At 43.7% G+C, this 19,721-nt stretch overlaps 2 protein-coding genes across 18 annotated transcripts in view; both read left to right on the top strand.

The window, feature by feature from the left end:
• The window catches only part of GTF2IRD1 (GTF2I repeat domain containing 1), a 107,719-nt gene extending 106,693 nt beyond the window's left edge, over positions 1–1,026 (top strand). For all 5 annotated transcript variants that reach the window (XM_048518851.1, XM_048518848.1, XM_048518849.1 and 2 more), the window contains one exon: positions 759–1,026. In XM_048518851.1, the coding sequence (XP_048374808.1) occupies positions 759–827 (69 nt within the window). In that variant the 3' untranslated portion in view covers positions 828–1,026. The remainder of the gene's footprint in view (positions 1–758) is intronic.
• A 12,143-nt stretch (positions 1,027–13,169) lies between these two features.
• GTF2I (general transcription factor IIi) overlaps positions 13,170–19,721 on the top strand; it is a 65,445-nt gene continuing 58,893 nt past the window's right edge. For 6 of the 13 annotated variants that reach the window (XM_048518578.1, XM_048518580.1, XM_048518577.1 and 3 more), the window contains exon 1: positions 13,170–13,440. The gene's annotated coding sequence lies outside the window, so the exon portion shown is untranslated. Of the gene's footprint in view, positions 13,441–14,500; positions 14,645–19,721 lie in introns of all 13 variants that reach the window. The other 7 variants (XM_048518587.1, XM_048518585.1, XM_048518582.1 and 4 more) reach the window with 2 other exon arrangements.

Genomic DNA, 19,721 nt, shown 5'->3' with positions numbered 1-19,721 from the left:
CAATTCCCATCAGCCTCTGTCAGCATGGCCAATTGGCCATGCTGGTAGGGGCTGATGGGAATTGTAGTTCCTGAACATCTGGAGAGCCGCAGGTTCCCTACCCCTGCCCTAGCTTAATAAAGCCGGTTCTGGGGGAACCTGGCTTTCCTAGGTTGTTATATCCTTACTCGAACCCCCATCCCGTTTCCCAAGCAAAAGTGTGGAAAATAATTGTTTTGTGGAGGCCTCGGTGCCTCAAGGTCGCCGAGAGAGAAACATATGCCTACTAAGCCTCCCCGCTGTGGTTCAACGAACGTCCTGCTGTCCGAGACTGAGACACTTCTCAGGGTTGCCTCTAGTTATTTACAATCAGTGTGAAGCAGTAAACATCAAGGAGAGAGATACAGGAAGGAAAGAGGAGCCCCTTTAACATATCAATCAGTGCACATATCAATCAGTCAAGATCAAACACTATACAATACATCTGAATACAGTGCCTTTCAAGCTTTGGTTCTGACATTTCCCTACTTGGGAGGCTGGTGATAAAACATGTTTGCATGCAGAAGGTCCCATGTTTAAATAGTATCTTTTGTTAAAGGGTCTCAACTAGCAGGCATATTAGGCTCTCCGTATGAGATTTGGGAGAGCCACAGAATAAATAACACTGAGGCAGCTAGACCACAACTATGACTGGGGAACAAGACCGCTGAGAGTGTTTTGGGGTTTTGAGCTGACTGTCTGTCCTGCACCGTTGTGATTTCCTAACTCATCTTTTCCAGCAATGGCCCATGTACATGTTGGACTACGGCGGGCTCAATGTTCAAATCCCAGGACCCATCAACTATTAGAATCTCCGCTGCTGAACCGAGACCTCAGACGAACGAATCACAGACGATGACAACCTGTAATTTTTTTTATGTACAAAATGTATATTCCAATATGTATCAATGCCTTTTAGTTTTTCCAATGATTTTTACACTATATTCCCGCCTCCAGGGCCTTTTTGAATAAAAAAAAAATTAAGGAGGTGTTGCCTTGCTATGAAAAGTGCTTCCAGTTATTGTGTCCTTTTTGGGCCAAGGAAGAGGGTGACCAAAATGATTTAGAGGGATGGAGAACCTTACCTAAGGTAGTATGAAGAACAAAGGAAGGAAGAAAAGGTACGCAGTCCAATTGGAGTGGCACCACAGAGACTGAGAAGATTTTCAGGATATCAACTTTCATGAGTCAAAGCTCCCTTCATTAGATACAAGGTACACCAAATATCTTGGACTGGTGTCCACCAGGTATGTCCATCAATACCACAGGCTAAGCGTGAAGGGCCAAGGGGATTCCCATCCATGCCCAGGGGGACATATGGGGTCAAAAGTCCCCGGACTGTGGCCATTTAGTCACATGGGTGGTGGTGGAAAATCACTTCCCACACCCCTCCTCTTTTCCCCCTGGCCACACCCCCCACACCAGCAAGCCCGGTGCATCGCGCCCCCTTTCCCCTTGGTGCTACACCATTGCACAGAGCCCATCTTTCAAACCAGCCATTTTCTCCAGGTGAACTGAACTCTGTCGCTTGGAGATCAGTTGTAATAGCAGGAGATCTCCAGTCACCACCTGGAGGTTGGCATCCCTCACTGGAGCGGCTCCCAAGCTGGGGACATCCTCCACCAAGACATTGCCAATAAATCCCAACCCCTCATTGCTTGATTGCAAGAGAAATTCCTGATTACTTTATTACTGTTTTCAGCCTGCCGCTAATTCTTGCTATTTTCTGCAATTGTCCGCCTTTTCAAGCGGAGCCTGTTCTTCGTGTGTGGTTTCTGTGTGCGAAATGATTATCCGCGGAGGGGACTTTTGTTCCATTGCAATTAAGATCCCAGAGACGTGATCCTCCCGCATCTCCTTCTCTATTATGACATTTGAAGGAGTTCTGACGATTGGGGAGGGAGGCTGCGTGGGCGCTCAGGCGTTCTAGATTCAATAACCACTCTCGTCAGAAGTGGCGAAACATGGAACAGGCTTGTTTTTTTAAAAAAAAAAATCCCAAGCAGATGGCATTTCAATGGGTTTAATTAAAGAATGACAGTTTTGATGAAAATCATTTTTTGAAAACGAAATGACGCCACAATTCTGTCAGAAGTTGGAACAAACAGCATCTGTAACTTCTCGGCTGGTCTTGGAATTATCTGGGGAGAAAAGGTGGAACATCATCCCAAAGCAACTGGGCGCTTGGGGCATCAAAAGGCCAGAGGTGAAAAGTGTAGTATCCTTTAGAAATTACAGTAAATCCTCCCTGCATGATCTGGAAGAGTCTTAGAAGAAGAGGAAGAGGAGTAGTAGTATTAGTAGTTTGGATTTATATCCCCCCTTTCTCTCCTGTAGGAGTCTCAAAGGGGCTTACAATCTCCTTGCCCTTCCCCCCTCACAACAAACACCCTGTGAGGTAGGTGGGGCTGAGAGAGCTCCGAGAAGCTGTGACTAGCCCAAGGTCACCCATCTGGCTTGTGTGGGAGTGTACAAGCTAATCTGAATTCCCCGGATAAGCCTCCACAGCTCAGGCGGCAGAGCGGGGAATCCAACTCGGTTCCTCCAGATTAGATACATGAGCTCTTAACCTCCTACGCCACTGCAAGGACAGACTTTACCGCTGTGGACTGAAAGTGGAAGAGATGGATAAATGCTCTTCCTAATGAAAGACCAATTCCTGCACATGGAAAAGTAGCTTGTCTGTCTTTGGAATCCTTCCCCCTGACATTTTATTTTTCTGATTTTTCTGATTTTTCTCATTTTTGCATGGAGGAATGTTTTGTCATGAGAACTACCAGCTGTGGTCTGAATTGTTACAGACACAGGTTCATTATTATTGGATAAAACCAGGCATACTGGAAAATATGTGAACAGATCCAAGTATGGGGGGTGGGTTCGAATCAGGGCCATGATGCAAAGGGAGGAATTACCTCTCCTTCCCACTGTTGTTCGACCTCAGTTGGTCCCTGGAGCTGTTTGCTCCATATAAGAGCAATCTGCACCCCGCCCCCCAAGGTCTTGTAGCAGTTAAAAATACAATTATGTGTAATGTATCCATGATAGAAGACCTTGGAGTATGGGTAGTCCATAAGCTAATTACGAGCAGCCAGTGTGTTGTAGCAGCTAAAAAGGCTAATGCAATCTTGGGGTGTATTAATGGAGGTATATCATCCAGATTGCAAGATGTCATAGTTCAGCTGTACACTGCATTGGTCAGGCTGCATCTGGAGTGCTGTGTGGAGACCTCTCTTCAAAAAGAATGTGAACAGACTGGAGCAGGTACAGGGGAGAACAACAAGGAGAATCAGGGGTCTGGAGCCCAAGTCCTGCAAGGAAGGACTCAGGGACTTAGGAATGTCCAAGAGGAGAAGAGGAGCTTGAGGGGGGACATGATTGCTCTCTTCAAGTATTCAAAGGGCTGTCCCTTACAGGAGGACAGGGGGCTGTTCCTATTGGCAGCAGAGGATTGGAGTCGCAATAATGGGTTGTGGGCAGAAAGGTACTGGATATATATTAGGGGGAAATGTTTTACTGTAACAGTTGCCACTGGTATCAGCTGCCTAGAAAGATGATGAACTCCCCCCAGAGGCATGTCGGGGGGGGGGGGAATCGTCCGGGGGCAACACCTGCTCTGGGAGCCCTGCGCCCCCACCCCGTGGGGCACCTGGAGCGGTGGAGGCACCCCTTCCCACCTCTATCAGAGGCTGACACCCTCCCACTTCTATCAGAGGCCAGTCTCCGATAGAGGTGGGGAGGCCGGCAGAAGCTGGCACCAGGCCGGCAGCCTGCTGCAAGCCTGCCAAAGTGCCCCTTGACTCGAGGGGCATCTGGCTGTGCCCCCCTCCCATTGGAGGCCAACCTCCGATAGAGGTGGGGAGGCTGGCAGAAGTCGGTGCCGGGATGGCAGCCTGCTGCGAGCTCACTGAAGTGCCCCTTGACTCACTGAAGTGCCCCTTGACCTTCAGCAGACTTTGGTTTGTGGGGGATGATTTTGTGCGCCCCCCCCCACATGTCCTGATGGGTGGTGTCTGGGGACAGGGAATACCCCCTGTCCCTCTGGCAGGAACGCCCCTGGCTTACCCTCACTAGCATTCTTCAAGCAAAGGTTGGATGAACACTTTCCGGGGACACTTTAGGTTGATCCTGTATTGAGCAGGGGATTGGACTAAATAGCCTGTATGGGCCTTTCCAAATCTATGATTCTGTGGATATTTTTGCACTCTGCTTGCAAGCCCTTAAATCAAGCACTACTCCAATATCTGGAGACTGAAAACAATAGGAAACTGCATCATTTATATGTGAGGTTTGGCAAGCAACTTGGAGCTTGCAAAGATGCAGGGAGCTCTGTTGGAGCTTGCAAAGATGCAGGGAGCAGCAGTGGCGTAGGAGGTTAAGAGCTCGTGTATCTAATCTGGAAGAACTGGGTTTGATTCTCCGCTCTGCCGCCTGAGCTGTGGAGGCTTATCGGGGGAATTCAGATTAGCCTGTACACTCCCACACGCGCCAGCTGGGTGACCTTGGGCTAGTCACAGCTTCTCGGAGCTTTCTCAGGCCCACCTACCTCACAGGGTGTTTGTTTTGAGGGGGAAGGGCAAGGAGATTGTAAGCCCCTTTGAGTCTCCTACAGGAGAGAAAGGGGGGATATAAATCCAAACTCCTCCTCCTCCTCCTCCTCTTCTTCTTCTTCTTCCTCTTCTTCTTCTTCTTCCTCTTCTTCTTCTTCTTCTTCTTCTTCTTCTTCTTCTTCTTCTTCTTCTTCTTCTTCTTCTTCTTCTTCTTCTTCTTCTTCTTCTTCTTCTTCTTCTTCTTCATGGAATCACTAGTGTCCCATGGCATCCACCTGCTTCCGCAAACAGAGCAACTGACAACTTTAGGGTGTGTGCATTTGAGAGCAGACAAACAGCATGGAGAGGGAAGAGATAACCGCTTCTCCCACTGCCCTACAGCCCCAATCTGAATCTGTGGTCCTTACAGCTGCTGTTCAATAGGGGCGTACCACCCAGGAGACATATGGGGTCAAATATCCCCGGGCTGCAGCCATTTAGTCATGTGGGGGGCAGCCACTTCCCCCCCCTCCTCCTCCCTACCAGATTTTGAGATGACCTGCTGCTGCAAAAACAAACAAACATTGTTTGGTTGTTGTGGGGGAGGGCAGCCACCCATATGGGGGTGGGGCGGAAAACTCAGATTTTGTACTGGGCTAAATTTCCCCTAGATACACCTCTGCTGTTCAGCAGTAAAAATTCTGCTAGTGATCCATTTGCAGGTCCTTTAGCATCCTGCCCGGATCGAACCTGAGCTGATAGGAGTGGTACATTCGGTGATGCCGTTCTATAAATGGCAACTTGAAGGTGTATCTCTGCAAGCTTTGGCTCCTGGTGTTTCTCTCGGCAGGACAAGAATCGATGCCTTATTCAGGCGTGGTTGTGCCTAAAATTAGCAGCGATTGCATAGCAACTGGAGGATGACACGGGAACGGGCTGTCAGGTTGAAAAAAGAAGCTGGAATAAGAACAGTCTGGTTTTCAGCATGGCTGCGGTCTAAGACGTCTGCTGTTTCCACAGAATAGTACGGCACAGCTCACCTAAATAGTACGGCACAGCTCACCTAAATAGTACGGCAGTGTTGGGAATGGGCATCCTTGGGAAAGAGCCAGTGCCCCAGAGCTCTGGAAGGGCCAAATGCCAACTCTTGACAGATGGTAGCAGCAACGGTCACTTGTCCTCTTTCTCTGGTTGGCAGCGGTGGGATTAGCTCCCGCCAGATTTGTCCCATCCATCCTAATACTTATGAGGACAACAATAAATCCAGCGTGGCGTAGTGGTTAAAAGCAGGCGGATTCTAATCTGGAGAACCGGGTTTGATTCCCCACTCCTTCACCTGAGTGGCAGAGGCTGGTGAACCAGATGTGTTTCCACACTCCTACATTCCTGCTGGGTGACCTTTGGAGTTCTCTCAGCCCTACCTACCTCACAAGGTGTCTGGTGTGGGGAGAGGAAGGGAAAGGAGCTTGTAAGCCACCTTGAGTCTCCTTACAGAAGAGAAAGGTTGGGTATAAATCCAAACTCCTCCTCCTCCTCCTCTTCTTCTTCTCCTCGTCCTCCTCCTCCCCTTTGAATTACATAAACACTGGAAGTGGCCTTCTAGCAAGCCAGATTCCTGATCTACCAAGGTCAGTATTGTCTAATCTGAATGGCAGTGACTCTCTGCAGTTTCAGTCAAAGTCTTCCACATAACCTCTTAATCCGTTATGTACAGCTGCTGGGTACTGAACCTGGGACCTTCTGTGTGGTCTACCACTGAGCCGCAACCCCTCTCCTAAAGAGTCTATTCCGCTTTGCTGGTACCTGAAGACTCAGTCAGCTGCTCACAATTCTGGACAGGTGGGCAAGCACCCTTGGCTGCTGGGGAGGGCTGCTGTCTTGGGGGGACGAAGAGGAAGGAGAACGGCTGCCCAGATGACTTCTTGTCCCAGCTCTCCAGAGACCCAGAGCTGAAAACCTGGAGCATGTCAAAGCACTACATACATATAGACATTCAATGCTGACTGACTCAGTGGGATGTTAATATTGGCCTTTTCCACACAAGCCACCTAGAATGTTTCCAGAACGTTTCCAATTCCCTCCCTTTACCACAATGGTTGTCCGCACTCACCTCCTCCAAACGTTTCATTTTGGCGCATGTTCAGAATTCATTGGATGACATGGATTATTTGGGCCTTGAGGTCGCCACATGCGCATATAATTTAAAATAACTGGAGCTGCTTTTGCACTGGTGCATAGGTGTCAAACTCATGGCCCTCCAGATGTTATGGACTACAGTTCCCATCATCCCTTGCCAGCATCATGCTGGCAGGGGATGATGGAACTAATGATCCCTAATATCCTGGAGGGCAGTGAATTTGAAACACCCTGTCTCACTAAATTAATATTATCATTATACTTTTCTAGATCAACCTACAGCTCCCAGGTGGCAGCACGTTAAGTATTTGTGAGCCAATTTAGAGCACTGAAGGACCCTTGGCTATGGGAATTAGGTAGACAATTAGGCTGGAATGTGAGATGGGCCACACTGCTCCCGCCCCACCTCCTGTGTGCATCCCAGTGGGATCATGACCCCCAAACAAAATGCTTTATTTAATAAATTAGTTTTTTTTTTCAGTCTCTCTGGCAGATTGCTGAGAAGGATGGGTCAGCAAAACAGGGCAACAGCATGAATGTTCAAAATGTTTGCAGTGTGTTTTAGAACAATTTTGAGTGCTCAGTTAAAAGTGAACATTATATCAAATTATGCGGGCCATGCTCATAGTTTGTGATTTAAAAAGAGGAACAATCAGATTGGTTGCAAACTTTGCTCGATCTCTCTTTTCATGAATGGCAATAGAACAGAAATATCAGTAGGATACTGTTGCCGTGGCTACCATCAAACTGAAACCAAAACTAAAGAAAACAAAGACAGGGAAATCTCGGAATATGCCATGTCATCATCGGTTTTGAACATACTACATTTTCAGCTCATAAAAAACTCCTAAGCAAATATACACCTGAAAACAAAACAACACATTTATTTTAAAAAAATGAGTTTCAAAAGATTTATATCCCCTCAAATCCAATTCACAATATCCAGTCATCAATCTGCACAGAGGATTCTACCATTAGCGCAAAGTTTCTTAATGGAATGTCCCAGAGATTTTAGCCCTGTTGGCAGTTTTCCAGAAGTCCTTTATGCAAACAAAGTCAGAGTATCAGGAGAACACCGGGGCATAGCAACTAATAGCTTGCCAGCCTTTAACAAATTCCCTGTTTGTTTCTAATGGTGAACAACATACATACTTAGATAATCAACTTAATTACCACTTTGAGGTTATGACAGGAAAGCAATTTATAAATATTTTAAGTTAATTAAGTGAACAAGATATTAAAAGTATCTCTGCATTTTGTGACTAATCGTTTTTTTCCGGTGGTTCAAACCCTGGGAGGGATGCTAGAGCTCCCTTCCTAGAATTGTGGCAGCAGATAATAATTAGCTGTTCTGGATGTGGGATCTGAGTCTTAGGAGGCTGATGAAGAGGTAATTCTCTGGATGTTGCTTCGAGACTTACCGTGTGACCCTAAACACATCATCACCCTTCTAAATCCGCTGCAATCAATGGGCTTAGAAGGACCTACATCTATTTAAGATCCATGTCCAAATGCAGGGCCCCCTCCCTTCCCCTTTCTTCCCCTCCCTTGCATGCCACCCCACACTCCCTTCCCTCCCTCCCCTTCCCTTGCATGCCACCCCTCCTTCCCCTTCCCCTTCCCCTTCCCCTCCCTCTGTTGATGAAAAGCCTCCCATATCCACTACTATCAAGAGGCTGCTGCTGCCAATGCTGCTATCTGCTGCCTCCAGAGCAGACCCAGAGACGCCAAACAGCTGCCACCGTTGCACACAGGTCGCCTGAAAAACCTGCAGCCCTGCCACTCGCTTACACCCGTTTTCCAGATTGCACAGCAATGTAGAAGCAACAACTGTATATGGGAGTCAGTTGCTTTATAGCTTGAAGTGGGATTGCTGGGGAAAGGTTGTGATGGATTTGTACAAAGGAGGAGTAGGATGAAACCATTTCAAACACAACATCTACTAAAGATAATATAAACCTTAAGCTAAAATTAAACACCTTTCAACGAACAGGTCTTCTTCAGTGATGGAACCATGTTTACAATTTTTTTTTTGCTGTCAAGTTTTCCCTTGGAGGGCACCCAACTAAAAAAATAGCGAAGGGTCAGGGCTAAGAGTGTGTGACTAGTCCAGGGGTCTGCAACCTGTAGCTCTCCAGTTCATGGACTACAATTTCCATCAGCCCCTGCCAGTGTAGCCTCAGCTTGTGGGTTCTGTGGGGCAGAACTTGGAATGAGTTTGCAACAACAAATTTTTAAAAACAAAATGGTTTACTTTCTTAACATATAACATCAACATTTAACATCACATCACAAACAACTCCCTTCCCAATAGTTCCCAACAATATTGCAGTTACCTTAACAAGGTGTTAAGGGCTTATACAACCAAGGTCCGAGTCTGGTAGCTTGTCTCCTCCAAACTACATGAGGTCTGCTGCAGCCTCTTGCTGCTTTGAGTCTCCACCCCTTACTGGGTCTACCCATTCTGAGCATGGGGGTTACACCAGCATTGCCAATTGTAGTCCATGAGCATCTGGAGAGCCACAGGTTGCAGACCCCTGGACTAGCCCAAGGTCACTCAGCAAGCTTCCACTGCATACCTTAACCACTACACCACACTGGCACAAATACACAATACACAGGGTCTAACAATGATCATCCTGGATGTTCTATGGACCGACAGGCCTATGAACCTAGTAATGATTAAATCACCACATAGACAAACCAGATACAAATGAATATTTAGAAAAGAATATAATTAAGGTCCAAACACATCCCCCAAAAGCTAGAAGTAAGCTATCATTGCGAAAGATAATGCTGGCTCTCATAAAAATAGAAATGGTCCATTCCCAGCCATAAAAGCCTGTGATGCTGAATTTTAAAATGTAAATATATATAAAAAACTAATTTAAAGAGAAACTGAAAGAAGCCCTAAATTAAGTGTGGGGGGTAGAAGCAAAACATTTTCACCAATGATAACATTTAAAGAACACTGCCATGGCTATTTAAAGATTATGAACTCTGAAGGATTAAAACAATTCTGTTTCCTAAAGTCTCAAGATTGGAAAAGGACGTAACTAAACAGCTTTTATACCTGGCAAGAAATGCCAACTTTTGACAATGTTATGCTGGGATACAATTAGCCCCTTGAAGATCTATGCCTCATCTAACTCACCTAACTTCAGAGGAGATTTATATAATCTCTAGAAGAAGCCCTTATTGGCATAGACATATTAATAAAATACAAACCATAAAATATAAAAAGAGCTAAAAATACAAATTGCTTCTGCTGTAAAAAAAACCCCTCTAATAACAGACATGAAACATCAAATAAATAGTGTTATAATATTACAAACCAATTAATGAATTAATGTCCATCTAGAGATAAATCTATAATATTTAATAAGAAATTAGCTACATTCGCCCAAACAATAGGGGCAGCATTATCTAAGATTAGAGGGACCTTAAGAGTATCAGTTAGTTGATTGTATAAATGTGGGATAAGGGAAGTCTGGTTCAACCTAACTTTGGCAGATCTTGCACAGTGGAAGAGAGTGTGATCAAGATTCTCAGTTTGGCATGATTTACGTCATCTACCACTCACTGCCACTCACACGGTCAGGAGTTCGAGCCCCCTGTGGGTCAGATATCCTGGCAGCTGGCTCATGGTCAACTCAGCCATCCGTCCATTTCTTGGTAAGTAAATGAGTACCTAGCTCATAGCTAGGGGGTAAAGAATAGCTGGGGAAAGCAATGGCAAACTACCCCACAAAAACGGCTTGCCTATAAAATCACTGCTCGCAGTGGTACCCCAGAGTCGGACACAACTGAAGGAGAAACTTTACCTTATGTCATCTAAGTCATCTAACTTTTCAAGGTCTTCAATATAATTAAAATTTAAGAAATGATGATGCATGAAAACAAAATAATTATGTAATCCATTTTGGGTCCCCATTGCAGTAAAAGGTAGGATATACCGTGTTTCCCCAAATATAAGACAGTGTCTTATATTAATTTTTGCTCCCAAAGATGTGCTATGTCTTATTTTCAGGGGATGTCTTATTTTTCTGTGTTCTGTTCATCAGGCATGCTTCCAAACAAAAACTTTGCTACGTCTTACTTTCGGGGGATGCCTTATATTTCGCACTTCAGCAAAACCTCTACTACGTCTTATTTTCAGAGGATGTCTTATATTCGGGGAAACAGGGTAAATGAAGTAACCATTTTTAGATGATTCACAATTTGTTATCAGTTTTTTTTCCATATTTCATTTTATTTATAATCAACTCAGAGGGAGGATGATTGTAATTAGCATAATTTATTTTTAAAATGCACTCTTCACATCTTCCTGCGAGGTAACTGGGAGGGGAGGGAATTGAAACAAATGCAATACTTTAAAGGCAGCATCAGTCCCTTTAGAATTTCCCACAATTCTCCTTTCCTTCCTCTCAGGTTTGGTGGAAAAGTGGATTGGTGATAAGAGAGCAATACTTTAAAATATAATATTAAAATATTTTTAAAATACAGAGTAAAGCTCTTATGCACCTGCTGTTGAGTTTTTAAATTGGTTTTGGATGGATTTTTAAAATAACTGTTGTTTTAATATTTATTGTTTTATCGAACTGTTTCTGTATTGTCTGCTTTGGGACTTGAGATGTGTGAGAGAAAGGGAAGTATATAAACATTTTAAAAATATTAGCATGTTTTTACAAACTATATTTGAAAATCTGTCCCCTCCCCCCTTCAAAAAAGATTCATTATTTTAGTCTGACTAACCACCTTTTGCCTTTAGCAGAGGACAGGAGATTATTCTTCTTCAGAATGTGGAAACTTACTTAATTATATGAGGTAAATATTTATTCAAATGCCATACAGAATGCCAGAACTATTTTAATAAACATTGATCTGTGGCCAATTCATGAAATAGTACAGCTATTATACTTTAAATAATAAAGTTGAGAATCTGACAATTGAAACAAACAAAAACACCCCCTTGAATAAACTACTAAATACAGGTCATATACGTTTGAAACCTTTCCAGCTCTTGTGAAAAAAATAGTGTGGATGTTACTTACATTCAGACTTTCCCCCTTATATATTGAATCACCACTAAAATTAATTATGATAGGAGATTTTGTGTATTCTGAATATGTTTCTAGAAACAAAGACTTTGAGGGATAAATCAGTTTTAAAGAAAATACAATGTTGACATTCTTTCTATCGCTTGCAATTGGGATTGCATCGTGCTATGCAAATTAGTTCATGGCGTATTTTTAATGTGTACATCCTGAGAACATATTGGAAATGGAAGATGGGGAAAGTCACGGCTTTCTTCATTAAGTTTGTTTGGGAAATATTTTAATATTGAATCATGTTGGAAAACATTTTGCTGTTATCTCAAATAAGCAATCATATTAATAACATTAATAAAAGTTTCTAGCCCTCAAGACTGGAAAAAAAACATGTGTCTGGGCCACAGTTTAAATAATCACAGCAGGCAGTAATAGTGTCTATCATAATATGTCCATTTTGAAAATTTACTAATTGTGTGTAATTGTAGGATTGTAAACAAATCAGTTCAGAGTTTGTTTTTTTAAATGTGGGTATATTTTGAAAATGAACTGGAAATGGAAGAGAAAAAAAGACACAGCCTTCTTTTTCAAGTATGTTCAGGCAACAATTAACAGATAATCACATTATGAACAGGTCTGGTGTAATTATGAAAAAGCAATCACATTATTAACAGCATTATTAAGATGTTTCTAGCCCTCAAGGTTGAGAAAAAGAAATATCACCTGAGCCACCAAATAAACAGTTTTATTTTTCCCACCACCTAGAAACGGCAGCAAACATTAAAGATCATGCCCTGAATTTGCTCTAAAAACAACTTCATAATTTTGTACTATTGCCCTGATGGCAGAATTTTGCACCAGCCAGCTCGCAGGGCTTAAAACCCAGCCATCATGAAAAGCTGCATTAGAAATGGAGGACGAGGTCTGCTTTTGCCAAGTCTCCTGCCTCTGCAGCAAGATTCCCTCATTGTGCATGGAAAAGGGGGCGGGACTTGTGTTGTGGCAGTGCTTTGTACACACACACACACACACACACTCACACAAAAGGGACTCAGTTTGTGTGTTTGCTGGGCACAAGGACTTTACTACCAGGACCATGTTGTAGATCTGGGTCTATATGTCTGCACATTCTTGCAATGCACCCATTTCCCCGTCCTCTCCCTCCTTGCAACGTTCCTTCCTCCTTGCAATGCTCCTTTGCAGGCCTGCCCTGCCTCCCCTCCGCACAGCCATCTTTTCCCCCCTCCTCATTGACTCTCTTTCTGGTCCTCAGAGGCCAGCTTAGCCCTTTTTTCTCGCTCCCAGGCTCATTTCGCCGCGCAGGGCTTCCTGGGAGTCGTAGTTTCTCCGCCCCCTTTCGGACGCTTGCCCTGAGCGTCCAGACCCTCTCCGGGAGAACTACACCGTTCAGCATGCCTCGCGAGGGCCGAGCATGCGCAGAGCGCGGGAGGAGAAAAGAACGCTCGCGTCTCGCTCAGCGGGTCCCCCCTCCCGCCCCGGTTCTGGGTTCAGGGTGAGCCGTTGAGCGAAGGGCCCGCGCGCCGCCCCGAGACTTGAGGGAGGGGGAAAAATAAGAAAAGTAATAATAGATATTATAATAATAATAATAATTCCAGAACGAAGACAAGCCAGGTCGTGGGCGGTCGAAGTGGAGGGACGGGGACGACTTTTCCTCCCCCCTCAGAGAAAGCGCGACGCCGAAGCGACGAGTGAGTGGGGGAGGGCGCGAGGATGGCGTGAGGGGAGTCGGGGTGCCACCCCCAATATACAGACACCCTTGGGGGAGGGCCAGGAAAGGAAGGGCTCCTTTAGGGTGCCCTTTCGGAGAGGAAAATGGGGGTGGGAGGCTGGAGGGGCTACATCTCACTGATCTCGATAATAGTTATTATTTCGATCAATAATCGATTCTCTGCACCCTTTCCCCAGTTGAGGCGCTCCCCTTCCCCCCAAATAAGACTTCTGCAGTAGTTCTTCTTTTAAAGGGGGGGGGGGTTGAAGAGGTTACATTTGATTTATTATTATAATGGTTATTATTATCTCAATTAATAATTGGTTCTCTGTACCCTTTCCCCAGTTTAGGTCCCCTCCACCCCCCAAAAAAGGACTTATTCAGTCGGTGTTCTTTAAAAGGGGTGATGGTGGTGGAGAGGCTACAATTTATTTATTATTGTCATTACTATTATTACTATCTTCTTGATTAATAATTGATTCTTTGCGTCGTTTCTCCCAATTTAGCCCTCCCCAGTAAAATAGGACCCCTTCAGTCAATATGCTCAAAGGGGGGGGGGGATTTGGAGAGGCTCTGGATGAATTAATTGCTTCCCCACAATCTGCAGAAACAGCTTCATCTCCACCCTCCCCAGTTGGTTGATCCAGAGGACGAAATGTAAACATTTTTTAAAAAAAGCTAAATTCAGAGTTGATCTCCCCCCCCCCCCCCGCCCATCCCCCCATTTAAGAGGACTTCTTTAGCTGATTTTCTTGCAGGGAAGGTTGAACCTTTGCATGGGATACTGTACTGGTCATTAATTTAAGGAGAGGGCCGGTCTTCCCTCTTATGCAAAGCATCTAACAAACTGGTCCCCCCCCCCCCCTTTTCCAAACTGGAAATAGTGTGTCTGTGTGGTGGGGAGGCAAAAATTGTTGATCATGTTGTTGCTGGACATCTCTCTCTCTTTCTTTTTTGGTCTGAAGTTCTAACTTGATAACATTAATGAGTAAAGTTACCAATTAATTAATTGATTGGTAAAAATTTTCCTTCCCCCACAGATATTCCACACCTTTACCAGATTTGAGAAAGAAAAGAGAGGATTATTTTAGCCAACCGGTTTACTGGGATGATGTTTGATCTCTTGTATATGATGTTGTTGTCGTTATAAAGTTTATACTTCTTCCATCCTTGGGGATAGAAAGGTGAATTTTCTCCTTTGTGTGTATCGCATTGATTTTTCTACCTTGTCCTATTTCTTCTGTGTCCCCCTACCCATCAATATGTCCCAAGGAAAGCTTCCCCCAGTAATCATCTGTGGAAGGTCTGCTCTTCTCTTTTCTCCTGCCCCCCACCCCAGTAATTGCTTTCAAATGGAAGTCTGTTTGTGGAAGGGATGAAGACATTCCCCTCCCAAACGTTTCTCCTAGTTCATTTCTTTTATGGTGGTGATTTCTAAATTGGTATAATTTTTAAAATTCTAAAAGAATTCTAATGGAATCTGTGGCTTTGATGAATGCCATGCACTTTTTTTCTAATTTCAGTAAATCTTCCCTCCCCTTTTCCTCTTCCTGCAATGGGATTGGATGGAAAATAACTTCTCTTTTGTTCCTTTCCTTCTCTGTACAGAAATGAAATACATGAGGACACTTTGTTGTTAATTTCTCATCCTGTTTAGATTACAAACCATTATTCCCATTTGTGAAGCACTTTCAGTGGATTGGGTAGAAAGACAGTGTATTCATATGGGAAATGAGTATATGTATGTTTACTCAAAAGCAAGTCCCACTGTATTCATCAAGACTTATTCCAAGTAAGCAGTTAAATTACCATCTTAGTCTGCTGTTTTTTTCTTCCTATCCCTATTTTTTTACACACACACACACACACACACACACACACACACACACACACACACACACACACGCGCGCGCGCGAAAGATAAACTCTACTGTAAGGAGAAATGGAAGGCCTCCCAATTTCTTCTGTGCCAAATATAAACCCAGTTAAATATTTACCGCTTGCTCCCTAATTACGATTATGAAGTTTTAGTTCAATTAGTTCTTACTGACTAGTTAAGTAGGATTAACACTTTATGTCTATTTTCTTATTATCCTAGTCCTCAAATCCACAAATTATCTTCATTCTGTTTTATGCGAGAAGTCTGTGGGAGAATTTCCAGTTATCGATAAACTTAATTAAGTTATTTTTCTAATTAAAGAGGTTCATCCATCTCAGCCAATTCCAATATCTTCACAAATTATTCTTTATTGTAGGTGTAGATGATTTTTTTCCATTTTTGTGCATATTATCTCACTGCTGATGTCATGTATAAAAACAAAATTCTATATTTTTTTCGAAACTGACCATCAGATACAAAAAGAAATGCTCTGGTTTCATTTGTCTATTAGGCTTTAAAATCTTCTGGATTATTCAGTGGATTTGTATCTGGAATTCTTTAGTTTTATTAAAAGCCCACCATAAATAGTAAAACAACCTTTCATAATGTTGACATTTCCAACACACATTCTTTACATTTTTATACATTGTAGCTAATTTATCTGGTGACAAATAACAATGATACATCTTTTTATAGAAATTCTTTTTGAGACTTGAACTTAATGGAAAGTTAAGACCCTTAAACTCAACGTTTCAGGCCTATTTTATCTTTCAGTCTTTCACTTGGTTCTTCTGTGTCAAATTTCATCAGGAGCTTATAGCAGAACAAAGGACTTCCTGTATAGTGGAGTTCCTGAGGTGTACAATAGAAGAAGAAGTGTTTAGATTTATATCCCCCCTTTCTCTCCTGTAAGGAGACTCAAAAGGGCTTACAGACTCTTCCCTCCCCCTCTCCACAACAAACACCCTGTGAGGTGGGTGGGGCTGAGAGAGCTCTAAAGAACTGTGACTAGCCCAAGGTCACCCAGCTGGCATGAGCTGGAGTACACAGGCGAATCTAGTTCCCAGATAAGCCTCCGCAGTTCAAGTGGCAGAACGGGAATCAAAACCGGTTCTCTAGATTAGAGTGCACCCTGGTCTTAACCACGATGCCACTGCTGCTCCTTATTTCCAGCTTGATTGTGCAGAGAGTCTTGTGGCTCAGGAGATTTTAAAAAACTCTTTTTGCTTTTCTTTCTCCTTTCAGGATTTACTGGGAGTCTTTTCCTGCTTGATGATGTTTTCCCCCAGTCAGTAGTGAGTGAGCCTAGGGTGAGGCAAGGGAGCATATTCTGAGTAAACCCTTTCTCATTTTTTCAGTGGAAGGAGTTGCTTGATTTGTAAATTCTGTACCAGAGGGGACCATAGCATAGCATCCAGGAGGTCCCAGGGTCTATCCATGGTGTCTCTGGTTAAGGATCTGACAGTAGGTTACCCAAAAGACCTCAGCTTTAAGACCTTGGAAACCCTCTGCCAGTTCTTTCCATTTCCCCAAAGTGCATTTTTTGTAGAATGGGGAGGTTGCAACCCAGAATTCCATTCTTTATCTTGTTTGTTTTCTGAAGTCTCCAGAGAGGGAGATCTCTCTCTTTTCACCTTTCCCTCTTCCCAGATAGCCAGTCTGGTGAAGCACGCGGAGCATTGGGTTTATTACTGAGACCCATCCTAGGATTTAATCCCTTATTAACTGTGAACCTTGCTTTGATTCTTGAATCTCAACTTGGTTTCTAAGAGCCTGGAATGTTGATGCTGGCAACTCAGGTGTATGATGCCGATTTGGCATCTTTGAAGGCTGTTGGTGTTTCCTGTATATTGGAGATGGATAATTAGGACTGTACTATATTATTTGTAGCTCGAGGCTTGAAGAAGTTTCCTGCCCTGATTTTTGACACAGGGCAGGAGAGATCTGTTCCTTGCGGCTTCAGGGAATAATTGCTTACTGTCACCTTAACCCTAGTGTTTTTTAGCTTTGTTATTGGGCTGGGGGAAGAGTCCCCTCACTCTTCTGTCTAGTCCAGAATCTCCTCCTGGCTTGCTCAGTGTCTGTATCCCACTGTTTGTTTCCAGTTATTAATGGATGAATGGGCTGTAATGTGATTCCTTTAGCCTCTTCCTTTTGTTTGTGGGGATGGGCCTTTAGAACTTCTCCATTCTTAATTCCTACAATGTTTTTCCTCAGGTACTTGATTATTTTTTGTCCCCTGTCTGTGCCAGAGATTTTAAATTTCCAAAAATCTTGAAGACATGGAACAAATGTGTGGGAGGTGGGGTTTCTGGAAATGAACTGGAATTTTGGGGTAAAACTGAAATATTAGCAATATGTATTTTTCCATCAAACCTAAATTTCTTTTGCAGCTTTAACATAAAATGCATTAATTATAACTTTGTATATAACACTATATTAGTTGACATATTTACAGAATAAAAAAATAGCTTCTTTAGTTTTCTACAACCAGAATGGCAAATATACTCGGTACTAAAGCACGAGAGAATTGCAAATTTTTCCACTCTTTGCTCTGTTAGAACATTTCACTGATTTAAGAAGGGAAAATTTGTTTCAGATGATTTTTCCCCCAGCTCCGCAAAGTTTCCCAATTTTTCCGATGGAGAAAAGTCTTCAGATTTTTGAGTTAGTAAAACATTGACTTAAAAAAAAAGCATGCCTTGCATTGCAAAAGGGGAAAAATCAAATGAACTGTTTTTTAGCACTCCACAGAATTTCCCAGTTTTCTCATTGGAAAAAATTCAGGAATTCTAGAAAAATTGAATTTCTCCCCGCTCCTCAGAAACTCTAACCTGTGCTAATAATCAAAATTAACTAGAGGTTTTTCAAGTATAAAGTTTTATGTTTTAATTTTGGAGAATTGGTTTACTCAGAGTCCATCTACAGTAGTCACTGCTATTTTCTAGAGCAGGGCTCGACAACCTTTACCACCCAAAGAGCCATTTGGACCTGTTTTCCACAGACCCAAAGATCTACTGAGCCGGAGAGGAGGCTCCGCATAGAGCCGCCTCCGGTTCGGCCCCTCCACTCACCTTTCCTTCCAGCGCTTCTCTGGAGGGCTACCCCACGCTACCCTCCGACCTCCATGCCACGCGGAGCCACTGTATAAGGTTGAAAGAGTCTCATGCGGCTCTGGATTGCAGACCCTTGTTCTAGAGATAAGTCTTCAGATGTTAGTGCTTTTTACTATTGAGAAGATCTGTCTCACATTTGCATTCTGTAATTCCTCAGGGACGTATCCTTGAGTGAAGGGATTCTCTAGAGCAGTGGTGGTGAACCTATGGCACGGGTGCCACTCAGAGCCCTCTCTGTGGGCACGCTCGCACAGAGTTCATCATGTGGGGGGAAATCCCCCCCCCCATCTAGGCTGGCCTGGACTGTTGGACTTGATGTGCATGCATCTCAGCGAGCAGGGAGGACTTGGCTGGCGGGCCCAGTGCCTGTGCTCCAGGTGGCTGCTGGCGGGGGGCAGAGGCGGCAGAGATGCTAGAGAGGCGCAGAGCCGCGCATCTGGGACTTGCTGGAGCTTACAGCAGGCTGGCTCCTGCTCAAGGGGGTTATTCAGGTTAAATTGCCGCGTTGGCACTTTGTGATAAATAAGTGGGTTTTGGGTTGCAATTTGGGCACTCGGCCTCGAAAAGGTTCACCATAACTGCTCTAGAGGAAGGCAGACTAAAAAAGACATAATTTAAAAAACAATAATAAATTAAGTACAAAGTTACATTTGATTCCTTCAAAACTAACAAATCAAGCTGGGATCAAAGATCTATCTTGGTGATGATGACTGATGTGTGTCCAATAATTGAGGCTGTTTCCACAGAATCTTTTCTATTTATAATTAGATGTACTCAGTTTTATTTAAGCTGTGGAGAATTAATTCTCCCTGATTAGGGTGGCCCAATCTCGTCAGAACTTGGAAGCTAAGCAGGGTCAGCCCTGGTCAGTATTTGAATGGGAGACTACCAAGGAATACTGGGGCAACGATGCGGAAGCAAACAATGGCAAACTGCCTCTGAACGTTTCTTGTCTTGAAAACCTTATAGGGTCGCTATAAGTCAGCTGTGACTTGTTGCCCAAAAATCATATTGTTGAAATAAACAACTATGATTGTTTTTTGTTCTAATTCACATAAAAAAGGACTTGCCTTTTGCCCCAAGCCATTCCCATCACGGCCTGAAGAGAAATGTCAGTCCAGATCTCCTTGATCCAAACTCAGTGTTTACTAAACCTGTTCTAAATAAATGCTGAGAAATCTGCTTTTCGAAAGAATCCTCTAATTTGTAATGCCTCGTCTAGCCTTGGCAGCGTTGCATCCTAGGGTGATGGAAGGGTTGAGTTAT

Source organism: Sphaerodactylus townsendi, linkage group LG16 (genome assembly GCF_021028975.2).
Source record: "Sphaerodactylus townsendi isolate TG3544 linkage group LG16, MPM_Stown_v2.3, whole genome shotgun sequence".
Classification (NCBI taxonomy): Eukaryota; Metazoa; Chordata; class Lepidosauria; order Squamata; family Sphaerodactylidae; genus Sphaerodactylus; species Sphaerodactylus townsendi.
Note: the sequence above shows the minus strand (reverse complement) of the source record. Positions and strands in the feature narration are given on the sequence as shown.